At 37.2% G+C, this 25,725-nt stretch overlaps 1 protein-coding gene and 2 long non-coding RNA genes across 3 annotated transcripts; 1 reads left to right on the top strand and 2 right to left on the bottom strand.

The window, feature by feature from the left end:
• Positions 1 to 810: 810 nt before the first annotated feature.
• On the top strand, positions 811 to 7,581 carry LOC113098952 (uncharacterized). The gene is made up of 2 exons (XM_026263993.1): positions 811 to 884; positions 5,997 to 7,581. The coding sequence occupies exon 2, from the start codon at positions 6,004 to 6,006 to the stop codon at positions 7,579 to 7,581; it is 1,578 nt and encodes a 525-aa protein (XP_026119778.1). The 5' UTR covers positions 811 to 884; positions 5,997 to 6,003.
• A 15,628-nt stretch (positions 7,582 to 23,209) lies between these two features.
• LOC113098947 (uncharacterized) lies at positions 23,210 to 23,569 on the bottom strand. The gene is made up of 3 exons (XR_003289245.1): positions 23,529 to 23,569; positions 23,331 to 23,395; positions 23,210 to 23,233 (listed from the first exon to the last, which is right to left on the bottom strand). It is a non-coding gene; the product is annotated as an uncharacterized LOC113098947 (long non-coding RNA).
• A 16-nt stretch (positions 23,570 to 23,585) lies between these two features.
• On the bottom strand, positions 23,586 to 24,524 carry LOC113098946 (uncharacterized). The gene is made up of 3 exons (XR_003289244.1): positions 24,484 to 24,524; positions 23,712 to 23,779; positions 23,586 to 23,625 (listed from the first exon to the last, which is right to left on the bottom strand). It is a non-coding gene; the product is annotated as an uncharacterized LOC113098946 (long non-coding RNA).
• Between the last annotated feature and the right edge of the window lie 1,201 nt (positions 24,525 to 25,725).

The following is a 25,725-nucleotide window of genomic DNA, read 5'->3' as shown; positions in this document are numbered from 1 at the left end:
TATTTATATATGAATGCGCACGGCCACCCAAAGGATCAACATGGTTGGGTTTTTGAACAGGGAAGTGAAAGTGAAATGCGTACATTTTCAAATACCGTCTCTGATTTATGGGGATTATGAAAAAGTAGTGGGTGTATTTTTCACATTATAGGCTGGTTGCTTTCACACATTGTGGACACTCATCAGATTTCAAACAGCACGTTAAAGTAAATTTTGGAAAAGAGACAAAAATGTAGATGTTTTTGGAGGGATGCTCATTTTTAAATCATACCCTATTTATTGCATCAAAGTTTGTTTGTGTCATGCATATTTTGACGTGACTCACCCGGGTTCGAATCCGCGAAAATGTTTCTCCCTTTTCAAATTTCAAATCACATCAGAAAAATTTAAGTAAAAAAATAAATAAAATAAGTAAATAAACAAAAGCTTAAGGGTAGGTGTAGGGAGGGCTTTATTGTCCCAAAAATGTGGCATCAATTAAATTAGACTCAATATTATATATATTCGAGGTTGTAGCTAGAAGGGATACAGCTACAGGAAACCAACAATAAATATTATTTTCTTCCAATTAGATTGCGTTTTTATTAAAGTACCCTTACGGTTATGCAGATACATGAAATGTTGTTTAGCATGAGAAAAAGGACCCGATATTGATGTGCGCATGCGCAGTAAACGGTAGGAATCTGACGGGTATAAAATGTCAGGACACCGGACCCCGGTGACCTCATAGCTGGCCACGGCCATGGTCTGGAGGGTTTGACACTTTCTTGCAAATCACGTGACCTTCAGAAAATGGATGTTAGCCAGTGTATAAAATAAACTCTGGTTCTTTCTGTCTGCAAGTATCTGTAGAGAGGCAGAGAAAGAAGCACTTGAACAAACAGGTAGTGTTACAATGTGTTTTGCTCTTCTGTAGACTATGTATCTATAAAGTCTAGTAATGTAGACAGTGTATTAAAGTGATGATATTTAGTATTTCAAAATGTGTCTTATAATGTATATATTATATATATTTGTTTATATTTGTTATAAATACATAAGTAGGACAAAATAGAAGGACAGATTAATATTACCTTTTTTTTATAACTGTTTATGTGTGTATTGATTGGTGGATTGTTGTTAAAAAAATCTATTTGTATTTATTTCTTTATAAATAATTTGCTTTGGAACCTTTGGGTCATGAAACCCCCTGTTTCAGCACTGGTTAATGCTGAAAGTTTAAAGCGCTAAAAAGTGGGCATGGTTCGCTGCGGAGTGGAGAGAGGAGAGACAGACAGCAAACTGAGTTCGGGTTCAGAGAATGTAATTTCGCTCCCATCGAGTTAAAAAAAAAAAAAAAAAGCATATCGAAAACATATGAACCGATGTTGCACTGATAACTTTAGGCTTATTCTGCAGCCTTTTAGCCTTTTGACGGGTTGTGTCACGGAGCTCTAACACTCGCCGAACGCTCAATCCAGCAATCCAACGCTCTCCATTGACTTTCTCTTGTGGGAAGCTGCCTTGTGGGAGTGTTTATGCTTGTTTCAGCCCGACGCAGTTCTCATTTTCCCGTGCTGCGCGCCTTGTTTAAATAGTAAATGCATTTGTACCCATGCTGTTGAGGCGCATTGTTGGCGCGTTGTTATTTTGAGGAGCTGTAAATATACTCCGCCATATGCGCCTTAAACCATCTTAGGGGCGCAACTATCGAGTGTATGCAGCAAAAACCTTTGGCTCAGAACACATTTTTTAATTCCCTGCTGTACTTCTCCATTGTATTTCAATGTAATTGCGCTACTCGACGTCGCTGTCCGTTTGTAAAGTGCTGAAATGTCACCTTATAGAATGAATTGTAGTACACGCTTGTTTATTGACGTTAACCTAATGCTGCGTTCCAGACAGACAACTTGGATACAATAACTATAATACAATACTATATTATATTATAGTGTATAATTTTATACTTTACATAATAATACATAGCCTAATGTACTTTTTATACAGTAGAGAGAGACATTATTTCCGGGTCTAATACATAGCTGGTTTTCATGAACTTCAGCAAGTCATTGACATATTTACATGCATAAAAACAAATTATTTTATTCAATTATTTCTTAAAATAGCCTTATGAAATGTTTTCCCCCTTCCAGAACTGCACTAAGAGTCATGCTGCGTTCACTTCATGATCATTTGACCGTTTTATTTGAGTAAAACTAGCTTCACATCACATACACGGAACTGTAAAGGTATTCACGTTAACACGTCAAAATAAGAGTCCGGTTTAATTTAAAGACAAGTATTTAATTAATACAATTAAATTTAACAATTAAAAAGGAGTTGAGGAAAAAAAATAAACAGAAAAAATCTAATCCAGAAAAATGAAAACGAAAAAAACGAATTTGGGAAAAAAATAAACGGATTTCATAGGGAAAAAAAAGTAAGTGAAGTTACTTTTCAAATGCAGTAACTAGTAAAGTAATATCCTTAAAATTTACAGAAGTAACTAGTAACTAATTAATTTATTTGTGTAAATACCCCATCACTTGAAATTGCATTAACATTTTGGATTATAAAATGTACAAATATGGCACACACACACACACACACACACGTTTGTTTTTGTGAAAAGTGGGTTCATCCTATAGGTGTAATGGTTTTTATACTGTACAAACTGTATATTCTATGGCCCTTCACCAACCCTACACCTAACCCTAACCCTCACAGGAAACTTTGTGCATTTTTACCTTCTCAAAAAAAGTATATAAATCATCTTCTATATGATTTATAAGTGTTTTGAAAAATGGGGTTATGTCCTCATAAGTCACCCTCTCCTTGTAATACCTGTGTCATAAACATGTCATTATACAGAGTTGTGTCCTGATATGACACAAAAACAAGAGCACACACACAAATAGGCTATATATGTAATTACAGGGTCACATCTCTCTGTCTTTAAAGGTCTGTGCTATATATACATATAGTGAAGTGTGCATACTCAGAATTAGTGCTCTGCATTTAACCCATCCAGAGTGTTGCCTTTCACCATCCACTTATTTAGCTGCTGTCGCATCCCTTGGCATTCCATCTCCTTTTCCATCTTTCTTTCTCTATTTATAGTTCCCGATAATTTTTTTTTTTTTTCTTTATCCATTTTTTTTAGTTTCAGAGTTGATTCAGATCGGCACTTCGGAGCCTGTTCGCGACTCGGTTGATTCAGATCGGCACTTCGGACCCTGTTTTCGACTCGGTTGATTCAGATCGGCGCTTCGGAGCCTGTTCGCGACTCGGTTGATTCAGATCGGGGCTTCGGAGCCTGTTCGCGACTCGGTTGATTCAGAGCCTGTTTGCGACTCGGCTGATTCAGATCGACACTTCGGAAAATGTTCGCGACTCGGTTGATTCAGATCGGGACTTCGGAGCCTGTTCGCGACTCTTTTGATTCAGATCGGGACTTCGGAGCCTGTTCGCGACTCGGCTGATTCAGATAGACACTTCGGAGCCTGTTCGCGACTCGGTTGATTCAGATCGGCACTTCGGAGCCTGTTCGCGACTCTGTTGATTCAGATCGGCACTTCGGAGCCTGTTCGCGACTCGGTTGATTCAGATCGGCACTTCGGAGCCTGTTCGCGACTCGGTTGATTCAGATCGGCACTTCGGACCCTGTTCGCGACTCGGTTGATTCAGATCGGCACTTCGGAGCCTGTTCGCGACTCGGTTGATTCAGATCGGGGCTTCGGAACCTGTTCGCGACTCGGTTGATTCAGATCGGGACTTCGGAGCCTGTTCGCGACTCGGTTGATTCAGATTGGGACTTCGGAGCCTGTTCGCGACTCGGTTGATTCAGATCAGGACTTCAGAGCCTGTTCGCGACTCGGCTGATTCAGATCGACACTTCGGAGCCTGTTCGCGACTCGGTTGATTCAGATCGGCACTTCGGAGCCTGTTCGCGACTCGGTTGATTCAGATTGGGACTTCGGAGCCTGTTCGCGACTCGGCTGATTCAGATAGACACTTCGGAGCCTGTTTGCGACTCGGTTGATTCAGATCGGCACTTCGGAGCCTGTTCGCGACTCTGTTGATTCAGATTGGGACTTCGGAGCCTGTTCGCGACTCGGCTGATTCAGATAGACACTTCGGAGCCTGTTCGCGACTCGGTTGATTCAGAGCCTGTGCGCGACTCGGTTGATTCAGATCGGCACTTCGGAGCCTGTTCGCGACTCAGTTGATTCAGATCGGGGCTTCGGAGCCTGTTCGCGACTCGGTTGATTCAGATCGGGACTTCGGAGCCTGTTCGCGACTCGGTTGATTCAGATCGGCGCTTCGGAGCCTGTTCGCGACTCGGTTGATTCAGATTGGGACTTCGGAGCCTGTTCGCGACTCGGTTGATTCAGATCGACACTTCGGAGCCTGTTCGCGACTCGGCTGATTCAGATCGACACTTCGGAGCCTGTTCGCGACTCGGTTGATTTAGATCGGCACTTCGGAGCCTGTTCGCGACTCTGTTGATTCAGATTGGGACTTCGGAGCCTGTTCGCGACTCGGCTGATTCAGATAGACACTTCGGAGCCTGTTCGCGACTCGGTTGATTCAGAGCCTGTTCGCGACTCGGCTGATTCAGATCGACACTTCGGTGCCTGTTCGCGACTCGGTTGATTCAGATCGGCACTTCGGAGCCTGTTCGCGACTCTGTTGATTCAGATGGGGACTTCGGAGCCTGTTCGCGACTCGGCTGATTCAGATAGACACTTCGGAGCCTGTTCGCGACTCGGTTGATTCACAGCATGTTCGTGACTCGGTTGATTCAGATCGGTACATCGGAGCATGTTTGAGATTTTTTTTTTATTCAGATCTGGACACCGAAGCAGGAAGTGTTTGTCAAACAGTTAATTGGTGATAAATTAATACTTAGACTAGAGGCTTTTTTTTACCTGTCGATTCAGCATGTACATGGACCCACACACAAAGGTGGGCACACTACTTAATCATCAGTAGAGCTCTAAACTTTTCATCCATTGTTATTAAGGTCGTTATTCATAACCGTACTGAAAATAAGTAAATATTGTTAGCTGATGCTAACTGTCTAGCTAACAAGCTTGCTGGTGCTAACTTGAGGTAATTTTTATAAATAATGTTCAAATATTTTTATTCAAACACCTATATATATATATATATATATATATATATATATATATATATATATATATATATATATATATAGATTACATCTGGGGAGAAAAGAAAGAATGCGATGTTCAGAACATGGTAACTACAGTAATTATCAAAGAGGGGAGGAGATGCACCCCGTTTGGCCAGGGGTGTTTTTACACCCCAGACAAGATTTGAGAAGGAAAAAATCATTATGAAAATATAATTATATTTTCCTTAAAATCTTCAGGCCTTATTATCATGTCATATATAACAGTTATGTTCTGTAAAACAACAAACTTTAAAATAGTTTGTTCTTACTGGTGAAAATCAGATGGTCATCTCTGTTTTCTCTCAGGTACAACACAGTGTAAGCTTCACAGTGAACATTACTCTCTTCAACGTAGGTGTAGTGTTGCTGGTTGCAACAGCACTGCTGGACTGCATTTTCCAGCAGACTTGAAAATTAGGCACCAGTGGTTGCATACAATTGGCCTGAAAGACTGCGAGTTCCCGCCTAGAGCTGGAGAGTGCAAACTGTATTTTACGCGGGATTGCTTCTCCAACACAATGGAGGTGGAGATGGGCTTCTCCACACAGCTTGCGCTGAAAAGCGATTCTGTGCCGATTGCGATGCAGGAGTTAAGAGTGCAGTTTGAGCCAAAATTTTGAGCCAAATTCTGACTTCATTATTTTTTATTTTTCACAGCAAAAGATGGTTTGCACTGGCACACGCTGTTAATAAATCTGGCCCTTATTCTGAAAAATAAACACACACACACACACACACACATATATATATATACATATATATTGATGAAGATTTTAATTTTTATATTTTTAAATGTCTTTTCCTCTTTATATTACAGACAGAAAATGTTCAGTTCAGAACCAGGATCACAAATATTTGTTGCAATCATCAAAGACAGTATTGTAATTGAGGAGGGGAATCCTACTCGATATCATCTGAAACCCAGGACAGACTCTTGTGATCCAACTGAACCATACATAAAAGTTACCTTTGGGGAGAGAGACACAAATAAACCCCATAAATCCATTCTGCTGGTGGGAGAAACAGGAACAGGGAAAACAAAACTAATCAATGTGATGATCAACTACATGTTGTGTGTTCAAAGAGAAGACAAGGTTTGGTTTGAGATCACAGATGATCAGAGCGACCGCACTTTAGTTCACAGTCAGACCTCCAGAATCACTGTTTATGAGTTTTATCTACAAGAGAGTCCAATCCATTTAACAATCATCGACACTCCAGGATATGGAGACACACGTGGAATTGAGAAAGATAAAGAGATTGCCAGGAATTTGCTTGGTTTAAGCAGTGATGACTGCTTGCATAAACTAGATGCAGTTTGTCTGGTGATTAAAGCAGACCAAAATAGACTCTCTGACAGACAAACATACATATTTGATGCGGTTCAGTCCTTATTTGGGGAAGATATTGCTGAAAACATTGTCTTGCTCCTCACACACTCGCGTGGAGTTCACCCTAAAAATGCTCTGACGGCTGTTGAAGAGGCTAAAATCAAATGTGCTGTAAATGAGCAGAATCAGCCAGTGTTTTTCCAGTTTGACAACTGTCAAGGAGAGACATTTCTTTCAGAATACCAGATGGCACAAAAGCAAACATGGGATCTCAGTTTGAGTGAAATTACAAAATTTTTCACATTTATTGAAAACATAAAACCAAAAACACTGAAGATGACTCAAGGTGTTTTGCAGAAAAGGAAGCAGTTGGAGACTAATATCTCTAATCTACAATTAACTGATCAAAAAATCAGCCAAAAGCAAAAAGAGCTGAAACAAGCTCAGGAAGCTGTGGGACAAAACATGAAAGTTGCTGAAGAAAACCAGAACTTTGAGTATGAAGTTGATGTGACCTACAGAGAGAAGGTTGATATTGATCGTTCTGTAGCCAGTGTGGCGATGTGCTGCACCTTCTGTGAGGAGAACTGTCATTATCCAGGATGCTGGAGGGTCACTGATGTCTCATGGTGCAAAGTGATGAAGAATAATCACTGTACAGTGTGTACTAATAAATGCCACTACAGTAACCACGTCAAAGAAGCTAAAATATATGTAACAAAGACAAAGAAGGAGAAAAAGACAAATGAAGGATTAAAGAAGAAATATAATCACAGTATAAAGAAAATTAAGGAAGGTGTGTTTTGGGTCAAGAAGCTAGAAGAAGACTTACATAATATAGAGAAAGAGAAAGTAAAGATGGTGATGGAAACTTTTAACTGTGTTGAAACTCTGGATTTGATTGCACTTAATACTGATTCATTGATCATACTTCAGCATGTTGATTTTCTGACTGAGAAGCTGATGGAAATCAGTGAGCCTGAAAAAGCAAAAACACTGGAAAACATCAAGAAGAGAGCAGGAGGAGAAAAAAACAGAGCTGTGAGGTACATGAAAGAATTGTACAAATAATCATGTGATATTATGCTACTGTATATTATCATTGTATTCATCGATCAAATAATGCATATACAGAATTCGTGAGTTTGATTAAAATCTTGGTAAACAGTTATTTATAAAAAAATTTAAGTTGTCTAAAGAATTTTGTGCAGTATATAGTTTTTTGTAATTATAGGGTTCATTTGACTCTTGATAAAAAAAGAAAAAAGAAAAAAAGTTGTTACACAAAACCTGATGTTCTCCAGCATTCTCTGATCCAGCATCTGTTGTCCCACAAAAACACATTAATACAGTTGATTTGATTATTTACGCTCCTTATCAGTGTATGAATTTGCATTACTGTTTTTCTATGGATGTCACAAATATTTTAGTCAAATTAACTTTTTTTTTTTATTTGGTAAATTGGACGTTTACGTTTTACAATATATTGCTGTTTGACATAATGATAACAAACTGTAGAAAAACAGTTATATACTGGCAACCATTAATTTACGGCAACAAACTATAGAAAAACAGAAATTTATTGGCCTGTAAATAACAGTTTTCTACAGTTTGTTGCTGTAAATTAATTACAGTTTATACAAAGATACACATATAGCAATCAAATAAAGCAAAGTTAAAAAGTCAAGGGTCAGGAGCACAACTAAAGATCTCTACAAACGAAACAGTAAAACATCATCTAATTTTCTGTACCTCTCAACAAGATCTCTGATCTCTGATCTGACAGAAATAAAGTCAGTCTGGTTATTAATGAGTGAAGCTGGTAAAGCTGTTTGTTGATTGTTTAAATCTTCAGTTGATTTTTTCTAAAGCTGTGGCTGAAGACAGTTGTAGTTTGTATTGTACTTGTGTTTGTATTGTTTCTCTTTTCTTCAGTGATTCTGCTCGTTAACAGCAGCCATTCATCAGTGTCTGAATTCACTCATTAGTTTTCATTCTCTCTGTCAGGTGGACTATATTAGTAAAGTCGTGTAGGGAATAGTGAATGAGGGTGTAGGGTGTGATTTGAAACACAGCCGCTGAGTGTCAACTTTGAACGTTGTTAATTTACGATATATAGCAGCAGGCTACCTTCTCGAAAATGATAAATATTACCCAGATGCACTGTTTGAATGAAAAACAGTATGGTACTGTCAAAATTTTGTCTTTTTTACTGTGATTTTTAACAGTGCAGTAAAATGTTCTCCACTTATGCAATAAAAATTTGCAATATCCTTATATTTATTAGTTATCCCTCCATTCTAGTACATCCCTGCATCTTACTCAATACTATTCCATTATCATTTATAGCACAATTGTTTATGCACTTATTTATTTTCAAATGCTTTTTTTGTCTGTGTGTTGTTGTCTCTGTGTAATGTCACTAAAACAAATTCCTTGTATGTGCAAGCATACTTGGCAATAAAGTATGTAAAAGAAACCAACAATACTCCTTTTTTTAGCACAAAGAGACACTACTCTAAGTACCTTTGAAACAAGGACACAAATAGGCCATATTAACAGCAAGTGTTTTACTGAAATGAAAAAAATCATGTGTATAAATTGTGTATTATAGAAATCATTGTAAAAAAAAACTAATCATTTAAGGTTTACAAAGTTTGAGAGTTTTCACAAGTATATAGATTTCACTAGAACACATTCTCATTTAAACAGCATATGATCATGTTGAACTTTATTCTTGAAATATATGGTGCAGTATAAAGTATCTGTGCTCACGAAACGTTCTATTTACCGGCTGACATGTCTGTTTTGTCTTCATGAACCAATTTTGGACAGGCTCCACAGGCACAGTAATGGTCTTCACAGTGCTTTAAGTTGCCCAAAAGAGGTGCAGGTACTCTATTATAGCCTATTTCATTACCGGGGGGGGGGTTGGGGGGTTATGTGGTCTTGGGTGACGGGATGGGGGGCTTATGATATTAGACTTCGTAGCCTATAATAAAAGATAATGAATTTCAAACCTTAACAAAACACATTTTTATTCAAAGATCAACCGTCTGTCATTACTCTTTAGTCTGGAACAAGAAACAGCAACATTAAAATCATGAACTCAAATGTCATTGTAAAAAAAGAAAAAAAAAGAAAAAAAACAATGACTGTTGTAACAGTGCGTAAATCAGACCTTTCTGTTACACTTAACGTTAATAAGCTTAAACGAAAATAACGAAAAAATTGTGTAGCGCAGTATTTTTTGTACACAGTGCCGCGAACTGTCAATCACTCCTGTACGCGTGCATCACTGTCCTCCTCGCAGCTGCAGCAACTTGCGCTCTCTTAATCAAGCTTTAAAACAAAAAGGGGACAAAAATATAATATTGTCTTTGTGCATAGGCTATAGATTAATTAGATAAATGAATATCTAAATTTGTGCCTAGCCGCCTACGGTATTTTTTTAGAATTTAGAAAAAAGATGCTATAGCCAATGAGCAGCCAGCGGGGGCTGCAGGACGACTCAACCTCCGCAGACAGTTTTTAATGTTTATCAGACAATAAATACTCAGTATTTTGCTTTAGTATAATTTTCGGGACAATTAGGGCCAGAGTCGGGACAACAGTTTAGATTTCGGGGCTGTCCCGAATTTTTCGGGACGTCTGGTCACCCTTCCTGAAAGAGCTGCATTACTTCATTAGGTTGAGTCTGACCTGTAGTTATAGCATACAGTCTTGGTGAGGCGTCAGTCATCGAGTTTCACACACTTTCTCCGGCCACGTTGAATTGTTGACACTTAACAGTGGGAAAAGCGACACATGCGCTATTCTCTTGTATAATTTGAGGGTGAATGGGTAATTGGGTAATGTACTTTCTGCTGACGTTGGGATGAATTAGGAAGCTTGCATTAAATCGGCAGTGCAGGTAAAAGATTAAATCCTCTATTAAAACATGTCCAAATGAGCGTACCGGTACGCTAAAAGCACGTTCTGGGCGCACGGAGAGGTGGCGGTACGCTCAAAAGCTATATTTGGAAGTGGCGGTACTGAGTACCGGTGCGTACCGGCCCACTTAAAGCACTGGGTCTACAGCATGATCTACAGCTAGTATAGGAGTGTTGATTATAACCAGTGGATAATTCAATCAACATACATTTAATACATAAATAAAATAAAGAATAAGTAGGAGGACAAGAAGAATAATATACCTGTAGGTGACCGCTGTTCTATTCCTCGAGCGAGGGACGACCTCCCCCTCAGAAGAAAGGGACTGCTGTTCTATCCAGCTGGAGAGAACACCCTTTGCTGCTATGGCTGCAGGGGACTGCTGTTCATCCTTCAGCAGAGGATGAACACCCCTGCTACTTAAATAAGAGGGAACTTGCTATTCTTTCCCTCGTGTTTTAGAGGGGAGAATACCCCTCTCCTAGCATGAGCCGCATTAAGGACATCTCTATAACATTAACTTTCTCTTTTGCAGGAAGGGAATAGGGAAAAATTCGGGGGGTCTTCACACTACCCCTTTGCCAGCCAGTAGGCTTTATTAAGGATATCTCAATAACACTGTCTTTTCTCTTTGCCGGACTGGAACAAGGTTGGTTTTGGGGGGTTCAGGCAGTAATACTTCTCACTATGTTTTGGGGGTTAGTGTCAAAGCTCTTGAATGTTCAATTATTCTGAGAGAAAGAACCCACATAAGGAACCATACCGCCAAAAATAAAATTGTTTAATAAACTCAAGTAAACTTGCCAAAGTGGTTCCTGTCTGAAATGTGATGAGTTAAAGATCAAACTATTACAATCAGTCAGATTACTGTCATTTGTATCACTCTCTTCACCCGTCTCTTCTGTGTTTCTATGGAAGACTCTGCAGGTGAATTGTGGTCTGTTTGCAGAGAGATTCCAGAATGTGTGTGTTTGTGTGAGGAGCCTCTGTTTCCCACTTATGCTGAGCCCATACAGGAGCGCCGGGATCAGTGAGCTCACGGATACACCATCACCATCCTGGATGTTCTCCGCTGATAAACCTCATCCACACATCCTCTCACTGATGGAACTCAAGGGTCCTTACTTCATCCCACCACTCACGGTTACCACAACAACCAATATAAACACACTACTCACATTGCATTTAATTATTCACATGCATGAAATTATTACACGTTTATTTTCAAAAACACTTCAACAGGTGAAGTTTTCAACATTTTACACAAGGAAAATTAAGCTTATTTTTAGACTTTATTTGCATGTTAACATTATTTTCATTAAAAATAAGCAGAATCCATTCAACAATTCTTAGTTGCTTACTGTATTATAAAAAATACAGTTGTAAAATACAATAGTAACTATAGCTACGTTGTCATATTGGTTGTACAGAATTTAATTCATACTAATTTATAAAAACAAGAAGAAATTCTGCTGAACTGTAATGAAAATAATATAACAGGTACAAAACTGCCTTAAAATCCTGCATTTGTATGCAAAATATAATTTTATATTTTTTCTTCTGATTCCTGGATTAAAATATAATAATGTTGAAATACAACATTTATTTGTAAGATTTGTATTGAGAAAAAAAAACATTTAAATATTCTTAATGTTTGTAACAATCTTGTTTATGTTGTCAGTTAAGTCAGATGTTCATGAGGTTTTTAAAATATTTGATACCATCAGTATTTAATGTCACATTTCAGCTCTTTTATGATTTTATATAAAGCACAAAACATTAACACAATATTAAATGAGCTCAGTCTCTGTCTAGACACCAGTGTATGTGCCATTGTAATAGAAAGGCTTGTTTGAGACACAGTGACCTACGACCTCTGGAGTCCATCTCTGAATCTTCGGCAGGCCCTTCTCATCTGGTCGCACGATGACCGTGCTGTGGGACGCGAGTGAGGGGTCCTTGTCGAAAAAGTTGAAGGTACGCAGGAAGAATCCCACTGCGTTTCCTGGAGTCGCTGTGTTGGGAATATCTTCAGAATGAGGAATGTGTAAGAATCCCACCGTCACCCAAGCAACCAAATCCTGTAAAAAAAAAAAAAAAAGAGATATATTATATTAATATAACAAAATGTTATATATGTATATTATATTATGAAAATAGTAATAATAAATGAAAATATGAAATTATTTTTTTAATGAAATGATAATCTAAATAATAAGCTAAAACTGCCAGTAGGTGGTGGTAAATGTCTTAATGATTAAGTCAGTTTTGTGCTGCTTCCTATTTAGTTTTGATTGCACAATGGTGTGTGTGTCCTGGGCTCCAGGGGTTGGTAAAGTTAACATATTTCAGATCAATGGTTTCAAGGCTGTTGTCCATTCCTGTTCCAAAAAATGATCCCTATTCAGTAAAACCTTTTTATGCATTTATCTCTTATTTTCCCTCTGTTGCATTTGTAATTTGCACTGTGATCTCCAAATTGATTATTTGACTTCAGATTGTACATCGATAAGCAAGAGATAAACTCACCTGCAATGTCAAGGTCCACTTTGTAGTGAATTAAATGGGTGTGCAAGTTGCCAAGAACATAGTTGTAAACCCTGGTTCGATAGTTTAGCTCCAACCCTAATTAAACACACCTGAATAAGACAATCAGTGTTTTCGGGATTACTAGATAGATACAGGCAGCTGAGTTTTTATGAGGGTTGAAGCTAAACTCTGCAAGATAGTGGCCCTCCAGGACCGGAGTTGCCTATCCCTGGTTTAGTCCATTTTCCTTGAGGTTCCTTTTTTGTTGTGATGCTTGCTGCTACACAATGGTGCTACATTGTTGTGTCCAATGTTTCTAAATTTTTTATGTACGTTTAATTTGATTCTTTAATTTACATTTACATTTATTCATTTAGCAGACACTTTTATTATTTCATGTTGTGGACCACAAAATAGCTATTGACTTATCATTAAGATACAATTTTTAACAAAAAACTAAATAAATTATAAAATGATAAACTTCACAACTGAACCTTTAAACTCATTTTTAAAGAAAAGAGATGAATCAGAAGTATAAATTATTATGTCATTTAAAACGGATGTGGGTGAATTGGTCTGAACAAAAACAGCAACCTGGAATATTGAAAATGCTCATTCATTCTCTGCCAGTAGGAGATTTTTTATATCAGAAATATAGTAGTTTCTCGGTAATGAGAAAAGAGTGAAAAAATGATAGTCTATATTGACGAGGAAAGTACACTGATGAGTTACCAGCATAAGCCTACATTTAATTTTAGTCATTTTAACTTAGGGCTGTCAATCAATTAAAATATATAATTGTGATTTATCACACATTTTTATCTGTTCTAAATGTACCTTAAATTAATAATCCCGCCCCTCCATATTTAAGTTGCTTAAATATCTTAATTTGACTAAGGCCTATAATATGATAAAACAGCACTGCTTTTTTTCCCCCACAAATGCACGCTTGATGTTTACGTTTTATGAAGATTTTGATAGATTTTTGCTTGGTGCAGTGCTGAAAAGTTGCTATGTGGCATTATGTACCTTTAATAAAAAAATAGATCTGAAGATGTATATGACTGATAAACAGACAGAGTACCGGCGGGTAGCACAGATAGGCTACACTACTTACTCTGCACTGATCTGTCATTAGTCCTGTCCCCTGCACGGCTTACAGTAACGCTCCTTCACATCACAATCAAATACATCTCACTCCCTGAAATTTTTTTGATGTCATAATCTATTAAAACATTTATTTGCGTATTATTATACACAATCCCTTATGAAAATTAACCACAGTATTACTATAGTAAATGTATAGTAACGCTAGCCAGGTATTTATTTATTTATTATTATTTTTATTTTTTTTATTACCAATTATAGCCTATAACCACAGTTTTACAAACAGTTAGTGTAGAAAAACATTGTTTTTACGATGGTTTAACTAGTAGCCAATAACCATGTTTTTTATATATATATATATATATATATATATATATACAAATTTTCATGTTATATTTTTAATTTACGGCATGTCAGAAAACGACACCTCTGGTCATTTCGTTGGGTCATTTGTCCAGTCACATATACCATACAGACAGTCCGACTCAATACGGCTCAGTTTTTATTCGTATGTTGCTCTGTCGAGTGGCAGAAATAATTTTATGTTAGCCATTCTGAGTGTACACCATGCTTTTCCAATGAGGGTGAAAGGACGCCGACTCTGCCCACACAGCTATGACATGACACCGAACAATTAAATACTAACGTGCCTAGACTTTTGCACAGTAGTGGCACGGTGAACGGCTGCACTGTTTCTACTGAATATGAGGCTCCAGCGTGATCAAACAGATGAAAGAGACAATTCTCAATTTTTGGTCACACAGTAAAGGTATAATTTGAAAATGCAAACTATTAGCAGTTTGAAATATCAAGAATAATAAGAGGGTTAATAAGAAATATCTCTAAATGCTGGAACGTTCTCATTTTGCTCTGCATATGGTATGCATATGATTTATTTTATTTTATTTTTTTAACCAAGAATGAACCGACATGAAAACATTTAGCTTTTAATGTGTGTATTTAAATATATGTAGGACTATTATTTATTGACTGTTTAATAACAATGCATAAGAGCTTTTGTGTAAAGGTCTTTCTTTCATTTTTTGATGTGTAGACTGTCTTAAGACTATCCCATGTTTTGAAATTAACTCACTGTAAATTTTCTAATGGATTTTAAGAGTGTTACAATGTTATATTATAATGTTGTTGTTTTATTTCCTCCTTTCATCTCCGTTAACAAACCAACATTTTACAATTACATTCAGTTCGCAATCTGTCCCTTTCTTATATTGTTTAAAAATAATAAATTAATAACACAGCCCATGAGACCAGTTTCGGTAACTGTTTTATTTGAGCTCCATCAAATTTCTACAGAAACATTCTATTGCCCTTTACTGGGTCAGGGACTATTTGTTTTAGCAGATGGTATTTAAATGGTATAACTTTAAAAAAGTAACTTAAATTACATAGATGGATAATGAACAGAACAGACCATATTTATAGTAAAGCAGAGCTTTCAAGACTGTAGGAGCCTACAGAAACTCAAATGTCCATGTTTTTACCTCTTTGATGATACACAATCAAAAAAAAAAAATCATTGTTTTATGGTAAATATACGTATTCTGGCTTTTTCAATATTGAAAAAATAATGTATTTTAATTAATTAAGTAAGTTAATTACCTTAATAAATCATTTTGCAGTAGTTAATTTAAAATACAAACAAATGTTATGATATAATATATGTCATCAAGTGATTTAGTTTTACATCACATGAAGAACATGTTTTTGAAAAGAAGCAGAAACATATTCAGCATCATATGTTTTAGAATGTCACCATGCCTCCAATAGCTGAGGCATTATTTGTGTTTTTAGTTCTAAATCAGTGATTCTCAACCTTTTTTTTTTTACTTTACCGCACTTTTTACTTGGCCACACTATAGTCTACGTGCAAGTATCACAGGCCACACGCAGATCATTTACATATTATGTCACCAATACAAACAGGGCCTGGTTCCCCAGAACGTTCTTATCACTAAGTAGTTCTTAACCTATTCCTTAAACTCTCTCTTAACCTTATGGCACAATTCCCATCACGTTCATACGCTAAGTATATCTTCTGTAAGTCACACTTTTGTAAGATTGGTCTGGACCATTCTTAAGCTCTCTCTTAGAGTTGTTTGAGCTCAAGACGCTACTGTACAGCAGTCTTTCGATATCAGCACAGCCTAGTACAAGTCAAAGACTGTTGTATGTTAACAATGTTGTGGCTCAACAATGATTTTATGTTATGGACATTTTAAGACTCATAACAAAATATGTTTGCAATGGATACAGGCCTATTTATGAAGTTGACTTCATGTGGTATCAGAGCTAATATGGTGGTAATTAGCCTAGGCTTTTTCGCAATGTAATTAAAGCGTTTAAATTGGCAATTACTTTTGATAATTAAAATCTGGCAAACAATTTGGCTCAAAATGGCTAAGATCTATAAACGGGTAAGCATGGTGGTGTCCACTAAACGACCAACTTTGGCAGCGATCCAACATGTCCTCAATTGAATCAAAGACGCAGCCGGACGCGGAGCTTAGTCGATGTAAATTGTTTATTCAGCAAATCTTAAGCCCTTTTGACATTTTACCTGACTTGGCTATATTTAAAAAAAAAATTGGCTCCCAAGACAACTCATTATGGAGCTACTGGACCTTCTCAGACCTGCGCTTGCCAGGCTAATGCGGCGGAATTTTGCTTTAAGGCCTGAAGTCCAGCTGCTTGCAGCGCTACATTATTTATTTATTTATTTATTTATTTTTTGCTACAGGGAGCTTCATCGAGGTCGTGGGAGAGGGCTACGGCCTAATCAAGACCTCGGTGTGGAGGTGCGTCCACACTGTCACCAACGCCCTTCTGCGACATGCCGGGGATTACATCAGTGATTGATCAGACGTACATATCGAGAAAGGGATACGCGGCCATAAACGTGCAGGTTATAGTGGACCATAGGGGTGTGATATCTGACCTGGTGGCAAGGTCCAGCAAAACTTCAAGTTCCTCTGACGAGAAGCTTGGTGCCCTTTTTTACGTTGCTTCCCCAGCATATTCTGTATCTAACTTTCTCTCTGTTCATTGTAGATAGGTTGCTTTTAATTTAAAACATTAACCAATGGAAATCAATGCCGCATTAAACAGAAGTAACTGCAGCTGCTTGCCAATCAATTATGATTGTAAAGTACCTTACCATTAATATAAAAGTGTATTACATAATTTTTATAAGTCGTTAAACCCATGTCAAGAAGCGGCACAAGTGGCACAATGGGATAAGGAGCGTGGATGATTAGCGAGGGATACCCGGTTCGTCTAACCGTCACAACATATCGCGTGAACATATTTGATCATTTAATTTATAGTCTATATTTTACTGATAACTTAAAATATGTTAAAATAAATGTTACTGTAATAATTTGAGGAATGTTTCATTTGCATAGAACGTGTTGTCTTTCTTAACGCTGTATTGCTCCTTCGCGTGAAGTGGAAAATCGATTCATGAGCAATCAATGCCAACTAATTCAGCACCCTGACTTTGGACAGCGCTCTTGTAATGTCAGACGTAAGTGGCAGCGTGTTAAGAAGCTTCCTAAGGGACACTTCGGGGAACACACTTAGGACCATAAACAACTTTGGTAAGATATATCTTTCGAGGCCTTCTTCCCGTGCTAAGAGTGAGCATTATCGGGGAACCGGGCCCAAACTGATAATATTACAGCCTAAATATTATGTTATATAATAGATAACATACACTGAAATAAATAAATAATTCTACTCCCCATTTATGAAACACATGATGCTGTTGGGAGCTGAAAAATTTAGTGAAATCCGCGATGAGAATTAACAGCACAATGAAGTTGTGATTGTAATTAGTATGTTGATCCAAATATGGAAAGCACTATCGAATATAATAATATGATGCTCTCTCCAGATATGTTTTGTCACATTTCTGAAATTAAGGATGATTGCTGCGTAGTATGGGTGTTTCCTTTTGCCTGAACATCTTCAAATGACTGGCGGGTGAACCAAAATCCAGCACTTTTACCTTCACTACTGATACTGCGACTTTTGTTTGTACAGTATTGTTCAAAATAATAGCAGTACAATGTGACTAACCAGAATAATCAAGGTTTTTCGGATATTTTTTTATTGCTACGTGGCAAACAAGTTACCAGTAGGTTCAGTAGATTGTCAGAAAACAAATGAGACCCAGCATTCATGATATGCACGCTCTTAAGGCTGTGCAATTGGGCAATTAGTTGAATTAGTTGAAAGGGGTGTGTTCAAAAAAATAGCAGTGTGGCATTCAATCACTGAGGACATCAATTTTGTGAAGAAACAGGTGTGAATCAGGTGGCCCCTATTTAAGGATGAAGCCAACACTTGTTGAACATGCATTTGAAAGCTGAGGAAAATGGGTCGTTCAAGACATTGTTCAGAAGAACAGCGTACTTTGATTAAAAAGTTGATTAGAGAGGGGAAAACCTATAAAGAGGTGCAAAAAATGATAGGCTGTTCAGCTAAAATGATCTCCAATGCCTTAAAATGGAGAGCAAAACCAGAGAGACGTGGAAGAAAACGGAAGATAACTATCAAAATGGATAGAAGAATAACCAGAATGGCAAAGGCTCAGCCAATGATCACCTCCAGGATGATCAAAGACAGTCTGGAGTTACCTGTAAGTACTGTGACAGTTAGAAGACGTCTGTGTGAAGCTAATCTATTTTCAAGAATCCCCCGCAAAGTCCCTCTGTTAAAAAAAAGGCATGTGCAGAAGAGGTTACAATTTGCCAAAGAACACATCAACTGGCCTAAAGAGAAATGGAGGACCATTTTGTGGACTGATGAGAGTAAAATTGTTCTTTTTGGGTCCAAGGGCCACAGGCAGTTTGTGAGACGACCCCCAAACTCTGAATTCAAGCCACAGTACACAGTGAAGACAGTGAAGCATGGAGGTGCAAGCATCATGATATGGGCATGTTTCTCCTACTATGGTGTTGGGCCTATTTATCGCATACCAGGGATCATGGATCAGTTTGCATATGTTAAAATACTTGAAGAGGTCATGTTGCCCTATGCTGAAGAGGACATGCCCTTGAAATGGTTGTTTCAACAAGACAATGACCCAAAACACACTAGTAAACGGGCAAAGTCTTGGTTCCAAACCAACAAAATTAATGTTATGGAGTGGCCAGCCCAATCTCCAGACCTTAATCCAATTGAGAACTTGTGGGGTGATATCAAAAATGCTGTTTCTGAAGCAAAACCAAGAAATGTGAATGAATTGTGGAATGTTGTTAAAGAATCATGGAGTGGAATAACAGCTGAGAGGTGCCACAAGTTGGTTGACTCCATGCCACACAGATGTCAAGCAGTTTTAAAAAACTGTGGTCATACAACTAAATATTAGTTTAGTGATTCACAGGATTGCTAAATCCCAGAAAAAAAAAATGTTTGTACAAAATAGTTTTGAGTTTGTACAGTCAAAGGTAGACACTGTTATTTTTTTGAACACACCCCTTTCAACTAATTGCCCAATTGCACAGCCTTAAGAGCGTGCATATCATGAATGCTGGCTCTTGTTTGTTTTCTGACAATCTACTGAACCTACTGGTAACTTGTTTGCCACGTAGCAATAAAAAATATACTAAAAACCTTGATTATTCTGGTTAGTCACATTGTACTGCTATTATTTTGAACAATACTGTATGTACACATAATAATAATTATTATTATTAACCATTTATTTGTTTTGCATTTATTCACAATAGAAGCAAACAATGATTACAGGATATATATTTTTAAAGGTGATAATTGTAAAATATTGGAGCATTGTTCTTAATCATTTTTGCCTATTTGGTTGATAAAGGGAAGAAACTGTAGCCTTGATTATTCTTTGGCATTTTTTCTCAGGATTTCTGTAAACAAATTCCCTTTTTATTTTTGAATATTAAAATTATGTTTTTTGAAGGGAGTTTCTGTTGCAATTTTGTTTGTTTGTTTTCACTTAGTTACCTCTATGCATTTTTTTTTTAATCAACTTTTCTTTTTTTTTTCATAGTGGAATAAACTGGAGAGAGACTGTTCTGGGCACTATGTTTATCTGCGAAAAGTTTGACATATCAATAAACACTGTAAAATGACTAGACAATGAGTGATTGATGTCATGATGTTTGTTTGTTTTCTATTCCTATAGTTCAACTGGTGGATCTAAGAATGGCAAGTTTTCAGGGTCCATTTCCATGAAACCTAGATGTGATAAATTGTTTACCTTTAATACACTATAAATACATTGTAAATATTACAGAAGGAAAATTGAGTAGTAGAAAAATATTGTGTTTAAATAATCTTCAGAGGTGTTTTTTTTTAAGCAAATGAAACATTTTGAAATTTATTTTTCACACAGTATATGCAAACTTTTGAGTTTAAGTACTGTACACTAATATTAGTGTAAACAAAGTAGCCTATTCAATACAATGGGAATCATTATACCTTCGTTAAAACACAAAACAAAAAAACACCTTTAATCAACGTATTTCTTGCTGCATCAGGGTAACTGCAGCTTCTGTCCATTCACTACAGGAACCCGGAAGCTCCCGGCATAAATGACCATATATGTACAAGTTAGTGTGACGCCTCTGCTCAACTGGGTTGCCATTGGCTTTGACGTTCCCTTGGCTCTCGCAGAACTCGCTGTGATTGGACTATCTTTTAACCCAAATTATAAACCGCTTAATGTTGCAAAGTCCGTTTGACTGTAATTATTACGTCAGTAACACCTTCAGTTAACAATGCAGTGTTGCTATGTCGTGAGAAATTACCTCTTTACCGAAATCGTAACCCTAACCCTAACCGTAAGCACAACTCCCAATACCAGCGCTAATATTACTCGCGTTCAAACAATAGGATGGCAGAGGCTTATGGGTAATTTAGTTTAAAATGTTTAATAATTAAAAAAATGGGAAAATGCAATCTTTTTTAACAAAGGGTCATCTAAACATGTTCATTGTGTAAACATTAATGACATATTGAAGAGGCAGGCTGAAATTCGATATTTTACTAAGTGCACTTTTTTAAACACCTTTATACCACCTTTCCATATATGTTTGAAAACTCTGTCCAACATTATTTAATTAGCATAGCATAAGTAGTTGTCCTGCCAATTTTTTCTTTGACACTATAATCAGACTTTGATTTACAGCCATTTGAAATTTACATTGTTTTGCTCTTCTAGGGGACTCTACTGGGCCCTTGGAGATGGAAGGGCAGTAAAACATACACATACCTTTTCTCATCATGGACAACAGACTGTGCTGAGTCATAATTTTACGTTTTTCTTTTCAACAAATTGCCAATATGTAAGTTGTAAGTCATGTTTATCTTAGAATAAGAATAGAACCATAAAAATATACATCAGTGCCTATTTGGAATAGGCTCCAAATATTGAATTACATCAGGTGCAAGGATACAGTATTGAAAGTAAACAAAGACACCAATTTAAACAACCAATACATACTGTGACACTTCTTTGTACTTTCACAGTGTCAATGTGTCATTCAGTAAGACAAGGTACAAAGAGTGTGTAGTTTATAGTGCAAATCCATATAATTCATGCAATGCAAAGAATCATAATATTAAGAGCTAATTTGTGTCTCTGTGTAAAATACTCCTCATATTTGTGCTCCTCGGGTACTAAACATCAGTAATGTGCATGCTCATCTTGCTTATTGTACAGTACTGGATTCATGTTGATCTTTCCCTTGTCCATCACCTTCAGTTGTGCATGAAATTCCTGCAGCATTATAGTCCATGCAGTATCTTCTAATGCAGCTTTCAGCCTGCCCTTCATCTAACTGAATGTCATTAATGTAACCAAATGTTAATTTTTAATTAAAACACATTTATCTATTGTTTACAAAATTAAATGGTGTATTAACCAAACACCATTCTTAATATAGAATATTCACCCTACTTTATTATCCAACACCATGTGCAGTACTTTACTGGAGGATACAACATAAAGACAACTAAAGTAGTGTATTAAGACAAATGATATACAATTTTTTAACAATATAAATAAAAATATACAACAAATAAAAATGGGTTATGTTAAAACCATGTTTTTTCTAATCAGATGAAGCCATGCAAATGCATGCATGGTGAAATGTCTTGAGCCCCAAAGAATCACATCAAGTTTTTAGAGCTCTCCTGCTTTTCTTCCTCTTCTTGCTTGTCAATATCCTGGACATATCATAATCTTCCATGTCATATTTTTTTTTTTGCAGTTGTTATGCAGCACCCTACAGCACAACTGATGAACAAAAGACATGTAACTAATTTAAATCAAATATCTTTATTGTCACAATACAATGAACAAGTATACAGGTGATGAAAGTCTTGGGTGCAGACTGCAGCGTGACAGTATGGATGACAAATGAATTAATTCATGAATATATATGAAATACAAATTCTGAATATATATATATGCAACACACATATATAAGGGACTCAATTCAGGTAGAGAACAATATATGTTAAAAATTATGCTATACAGAGAGCATGAATTGAAAACAATAATAATCACAGTACACATACATCTCTGCAGTAAAGCACGGTATGAATTAGTGCAAACAGAATGTCAGGGTGCATAATAATATTGAGTCCAGTCAGCATAACTGATAAGAGTGCAGGGCATATGAGGTTGGTGGGGTGTGTATGGTTTTACTGGTATGAGTTCAGTTCAGTCTGATTGCCTGTGAAAGGAACTTGTCTCACTGTCTGCTGGTGTAGGTTCTGTGATAACGTCTGCCTGATGGTAACAGTGAGAGCAATCCATGGCTCGGCTGGCTGGAGTCTCTGACGGTCCTCCCCACACTCCACCTGGTCTAGATGTCCTGGAGGGCCAAAACATGTATTTAGGGTATGGTAAATCAATAAACAATATATAGTATTTTTATTTATAATTGTTGCACTGGACTTAACATTGATTCTTGTTGGGGATATTGGCCAAAAGAATCCCACCACAACTAGCTCTCGTTGTTTAGCTGTGATGTTTACTTTTACAGGCCGTAACATCTGAGCTGTCGCAGTAGAGCGGTTTGTGAATGCAGTCTTCACAGAAGATAACTGATGGGTTCAGGTAGCATTCGATATCTTCATCAACTGGCTTCATCTTAATTCAAACAAACAGACAAAACAATAAGTCAGCAATAAATAACCATTCTAGAGTAATAGTGTTGGTGAATACAGTTGCAGGTGTCAGTACTCACCATATTCAGTCATTTCCTTCCCAAATCACAGAGATGATGCACAGCTGATTTGCTCATTTTAGGAGCTATAAAAAAAATGTATATGTGAAAAACTATAACTGCGGACTTGAAAAGTCTTTTGAGAGATCAACATCAATGTTGTACCACACATAACTGCATTGAATTCAGACATACAAATGGAAATGTGAAACTTTTCACCTTTCTGTCTTTTCTTTTGGGGCACAAGAAGTCCATGTTCATTCCTCATTTCTTTAGGACTGGTTTGACTGATTTTCTTTGCGTTTCTGGTCTTCAGCTGTAAAACAAGAAAATATTTATTGACCCCATGTTTAATCATTATTGTTGTTTAAAAATATAAATAAAGCAGATATCATTATATACTTCAAGCACAAGTTCCTTGGCAACTCTAGTAGGCTCCTGAGTTCATCTGTACACATCAGATTCAGCGTCTGAGAAATGCCATCATGCAATCTCTCAGTTTCTGCCTTACAACAGAGCATAAAAGAATGTGTGAGTGAGGGAGTACAGCATGAAGATGAAGTGAAAAAGGCAGAGAAAGGCAGAATTTTGTGTATAAATTTAACAGAATGAGGGGAACATTTAAGAGATTTAAGAGAACAGTATTGTCTGTTGGTGTGGATGCTAAAATACTTCTCATTATAGTTATTGGTCTTTGTGTGAACAACTTTAAGTGATCTGATTGCCCAAATTCATTGAAGATCTGATTTGTAGCACTTGAAAAGTTAAACTAGGATTTCCATTCTCTTGCTTCTAAGACAGATGTGTTCAGTAACATCACCATAGAAAGAAAGGCAGACTATGAGGTGTGGACAGATATCATGTACTGTTGAAACAGGAAGAGGCGGCACCAATTTGTAAAGATTAATAAAGAATACAATGGACTTCATTTAAACTTCATGATATAAACACTCTTACAATGGGCACAATCTGATGGGAGCTGTGGTAATGGCCGATAACAGCAGTAGGAGTAAAAGTTGTAGAATTTTGTATAAGTACGCTTGTGCAATATAATATGATTATTGGATGAATTATTACTACTACAACATGCTCTTTGTTGAGTGTTCTTCCTGATGGGCTAAGTGAACCAAAATTTAAGAAACATCAAATGCTGAGAAAAATGTATCTGACGTACCATTGGAAGTGTTTGCCTTTGCAGCTTTTGGTCTTCTTCATAAATGCACAAGATGGTCAAATTCAAATCTCATGACAGGCCTTCCTGAAATATAAACATGTTGAGACAGTGTGTTAAAATGATCTGTGACCAAAATATTTGATTAACACATAATATAAGGATGCGTTCATTAAAGCAAATCAGTTATAACTAAGAGTCTTCAACATTACCTGTGAAGGGTTGATCCTTTGAAGGACTTGTTCAGCCCCCTTGACAGCTTCTTCAATATCAGCATTGGGAGCGTGGAGTTGAAGTTCCCTGTTAATTCTAGCAGAGCGAGAGAGAGAGCGAGAGAGAGAGAGAGAGAGAGAGAGAGAGAGAGAGAGAGAGAGAGAGAGAGAGAGAGAGAGAGATTTTACAAGAGATGGCTTCTTTAAAGATCTGCTGGATTACAGGTTGTTGTGGAGTATGTAATCCGACGTAACTGCAAGACAGAAAAACACTGAATTACAATTACTTCACAAAAACATATTAAAGGCGTGGCAAACTTAGTGGTTACTGTGCTTTACAAATAGTGTAGAGTAAAAACAGTTACTGTGGTAAAATCCTGGTAAATGTCGTGGTTATTGTGTGTTAGTAACTACAAATACCAGAGTAAAACTATGGTTACTATGGTAAACCCCTAGTAAATGTGGTGGTTATGTGCGTTACAAATCCAGAGTAAAACTACGGTTACAGTAGGAGAAGCATGGTAAATATGCTGTAGTTACTGTGTGTGTATTGGCTACACATGACGTGGTCAAGCAAAAGTTAGGCTAGTATTGTAAAAATATGCTAAATGTGTGGCTTTTTACACGATCACGATTATCACCGATATTGGGTTGGGTGCTTTGTTGTGCTTGTATTAGTCATGTCTAAAAGCTGAAGACCCATATGTCACATCATAAATTTATTTAAAACTGCAACAGGTCTATAAACAGTACAGGTTAGCTTAGGCTAATGACAATGGTAGGCTAGCTGAGCAGCCCACTGACCCATTCTCCAGTAGGAGTAAAATCTTTGCGTGGCAGGGGCAGCTGCCACTCTACCTGTCACTGCTATGTGCGCCTGTCACTCAACCTGCCACTGCTGCCACTCGATCTGTCACTGATATAACGCGCCGTTCACTCGATCTGTCACTGATATACGCGCCGTTCACTCGATCTGTCACTGATAAACGCGCCTGTCACTCGATCTGTCACGGCTATACGTGCCTGTCACTCG

The sequence above is a fragment of the Carassius auratus genome, unplaced genomic scaffold, assembly GCF_003368295.1.
Source record: "Carassius auratus strain Wakin unplaced genomic scaffold, ASM336829v1 scaf_tig00216774, whole genome shotgun sequence".
Taxonomy (NCBI): Eukaryota; Metazoa; Chordata; class Actinopteri; order Cypriniformes; family Cyprinidae; genus Carassius; species Carassius auratus.
The sequence above is the reverse complement of the archived record's forward strand: the minus strand, read 5'-3'. Positions and strand labels throughout refer to the sequence as shown.

Excerpts from the sequence above, each read along its gene's own strand:
- LOC113098952 (XM_026263993.1), top strand. The coding sequence starts at position 6,004 with ATGTTCAGTTCAGAACCAGGATCACAAATATTTGTTGCAATCATCAAA.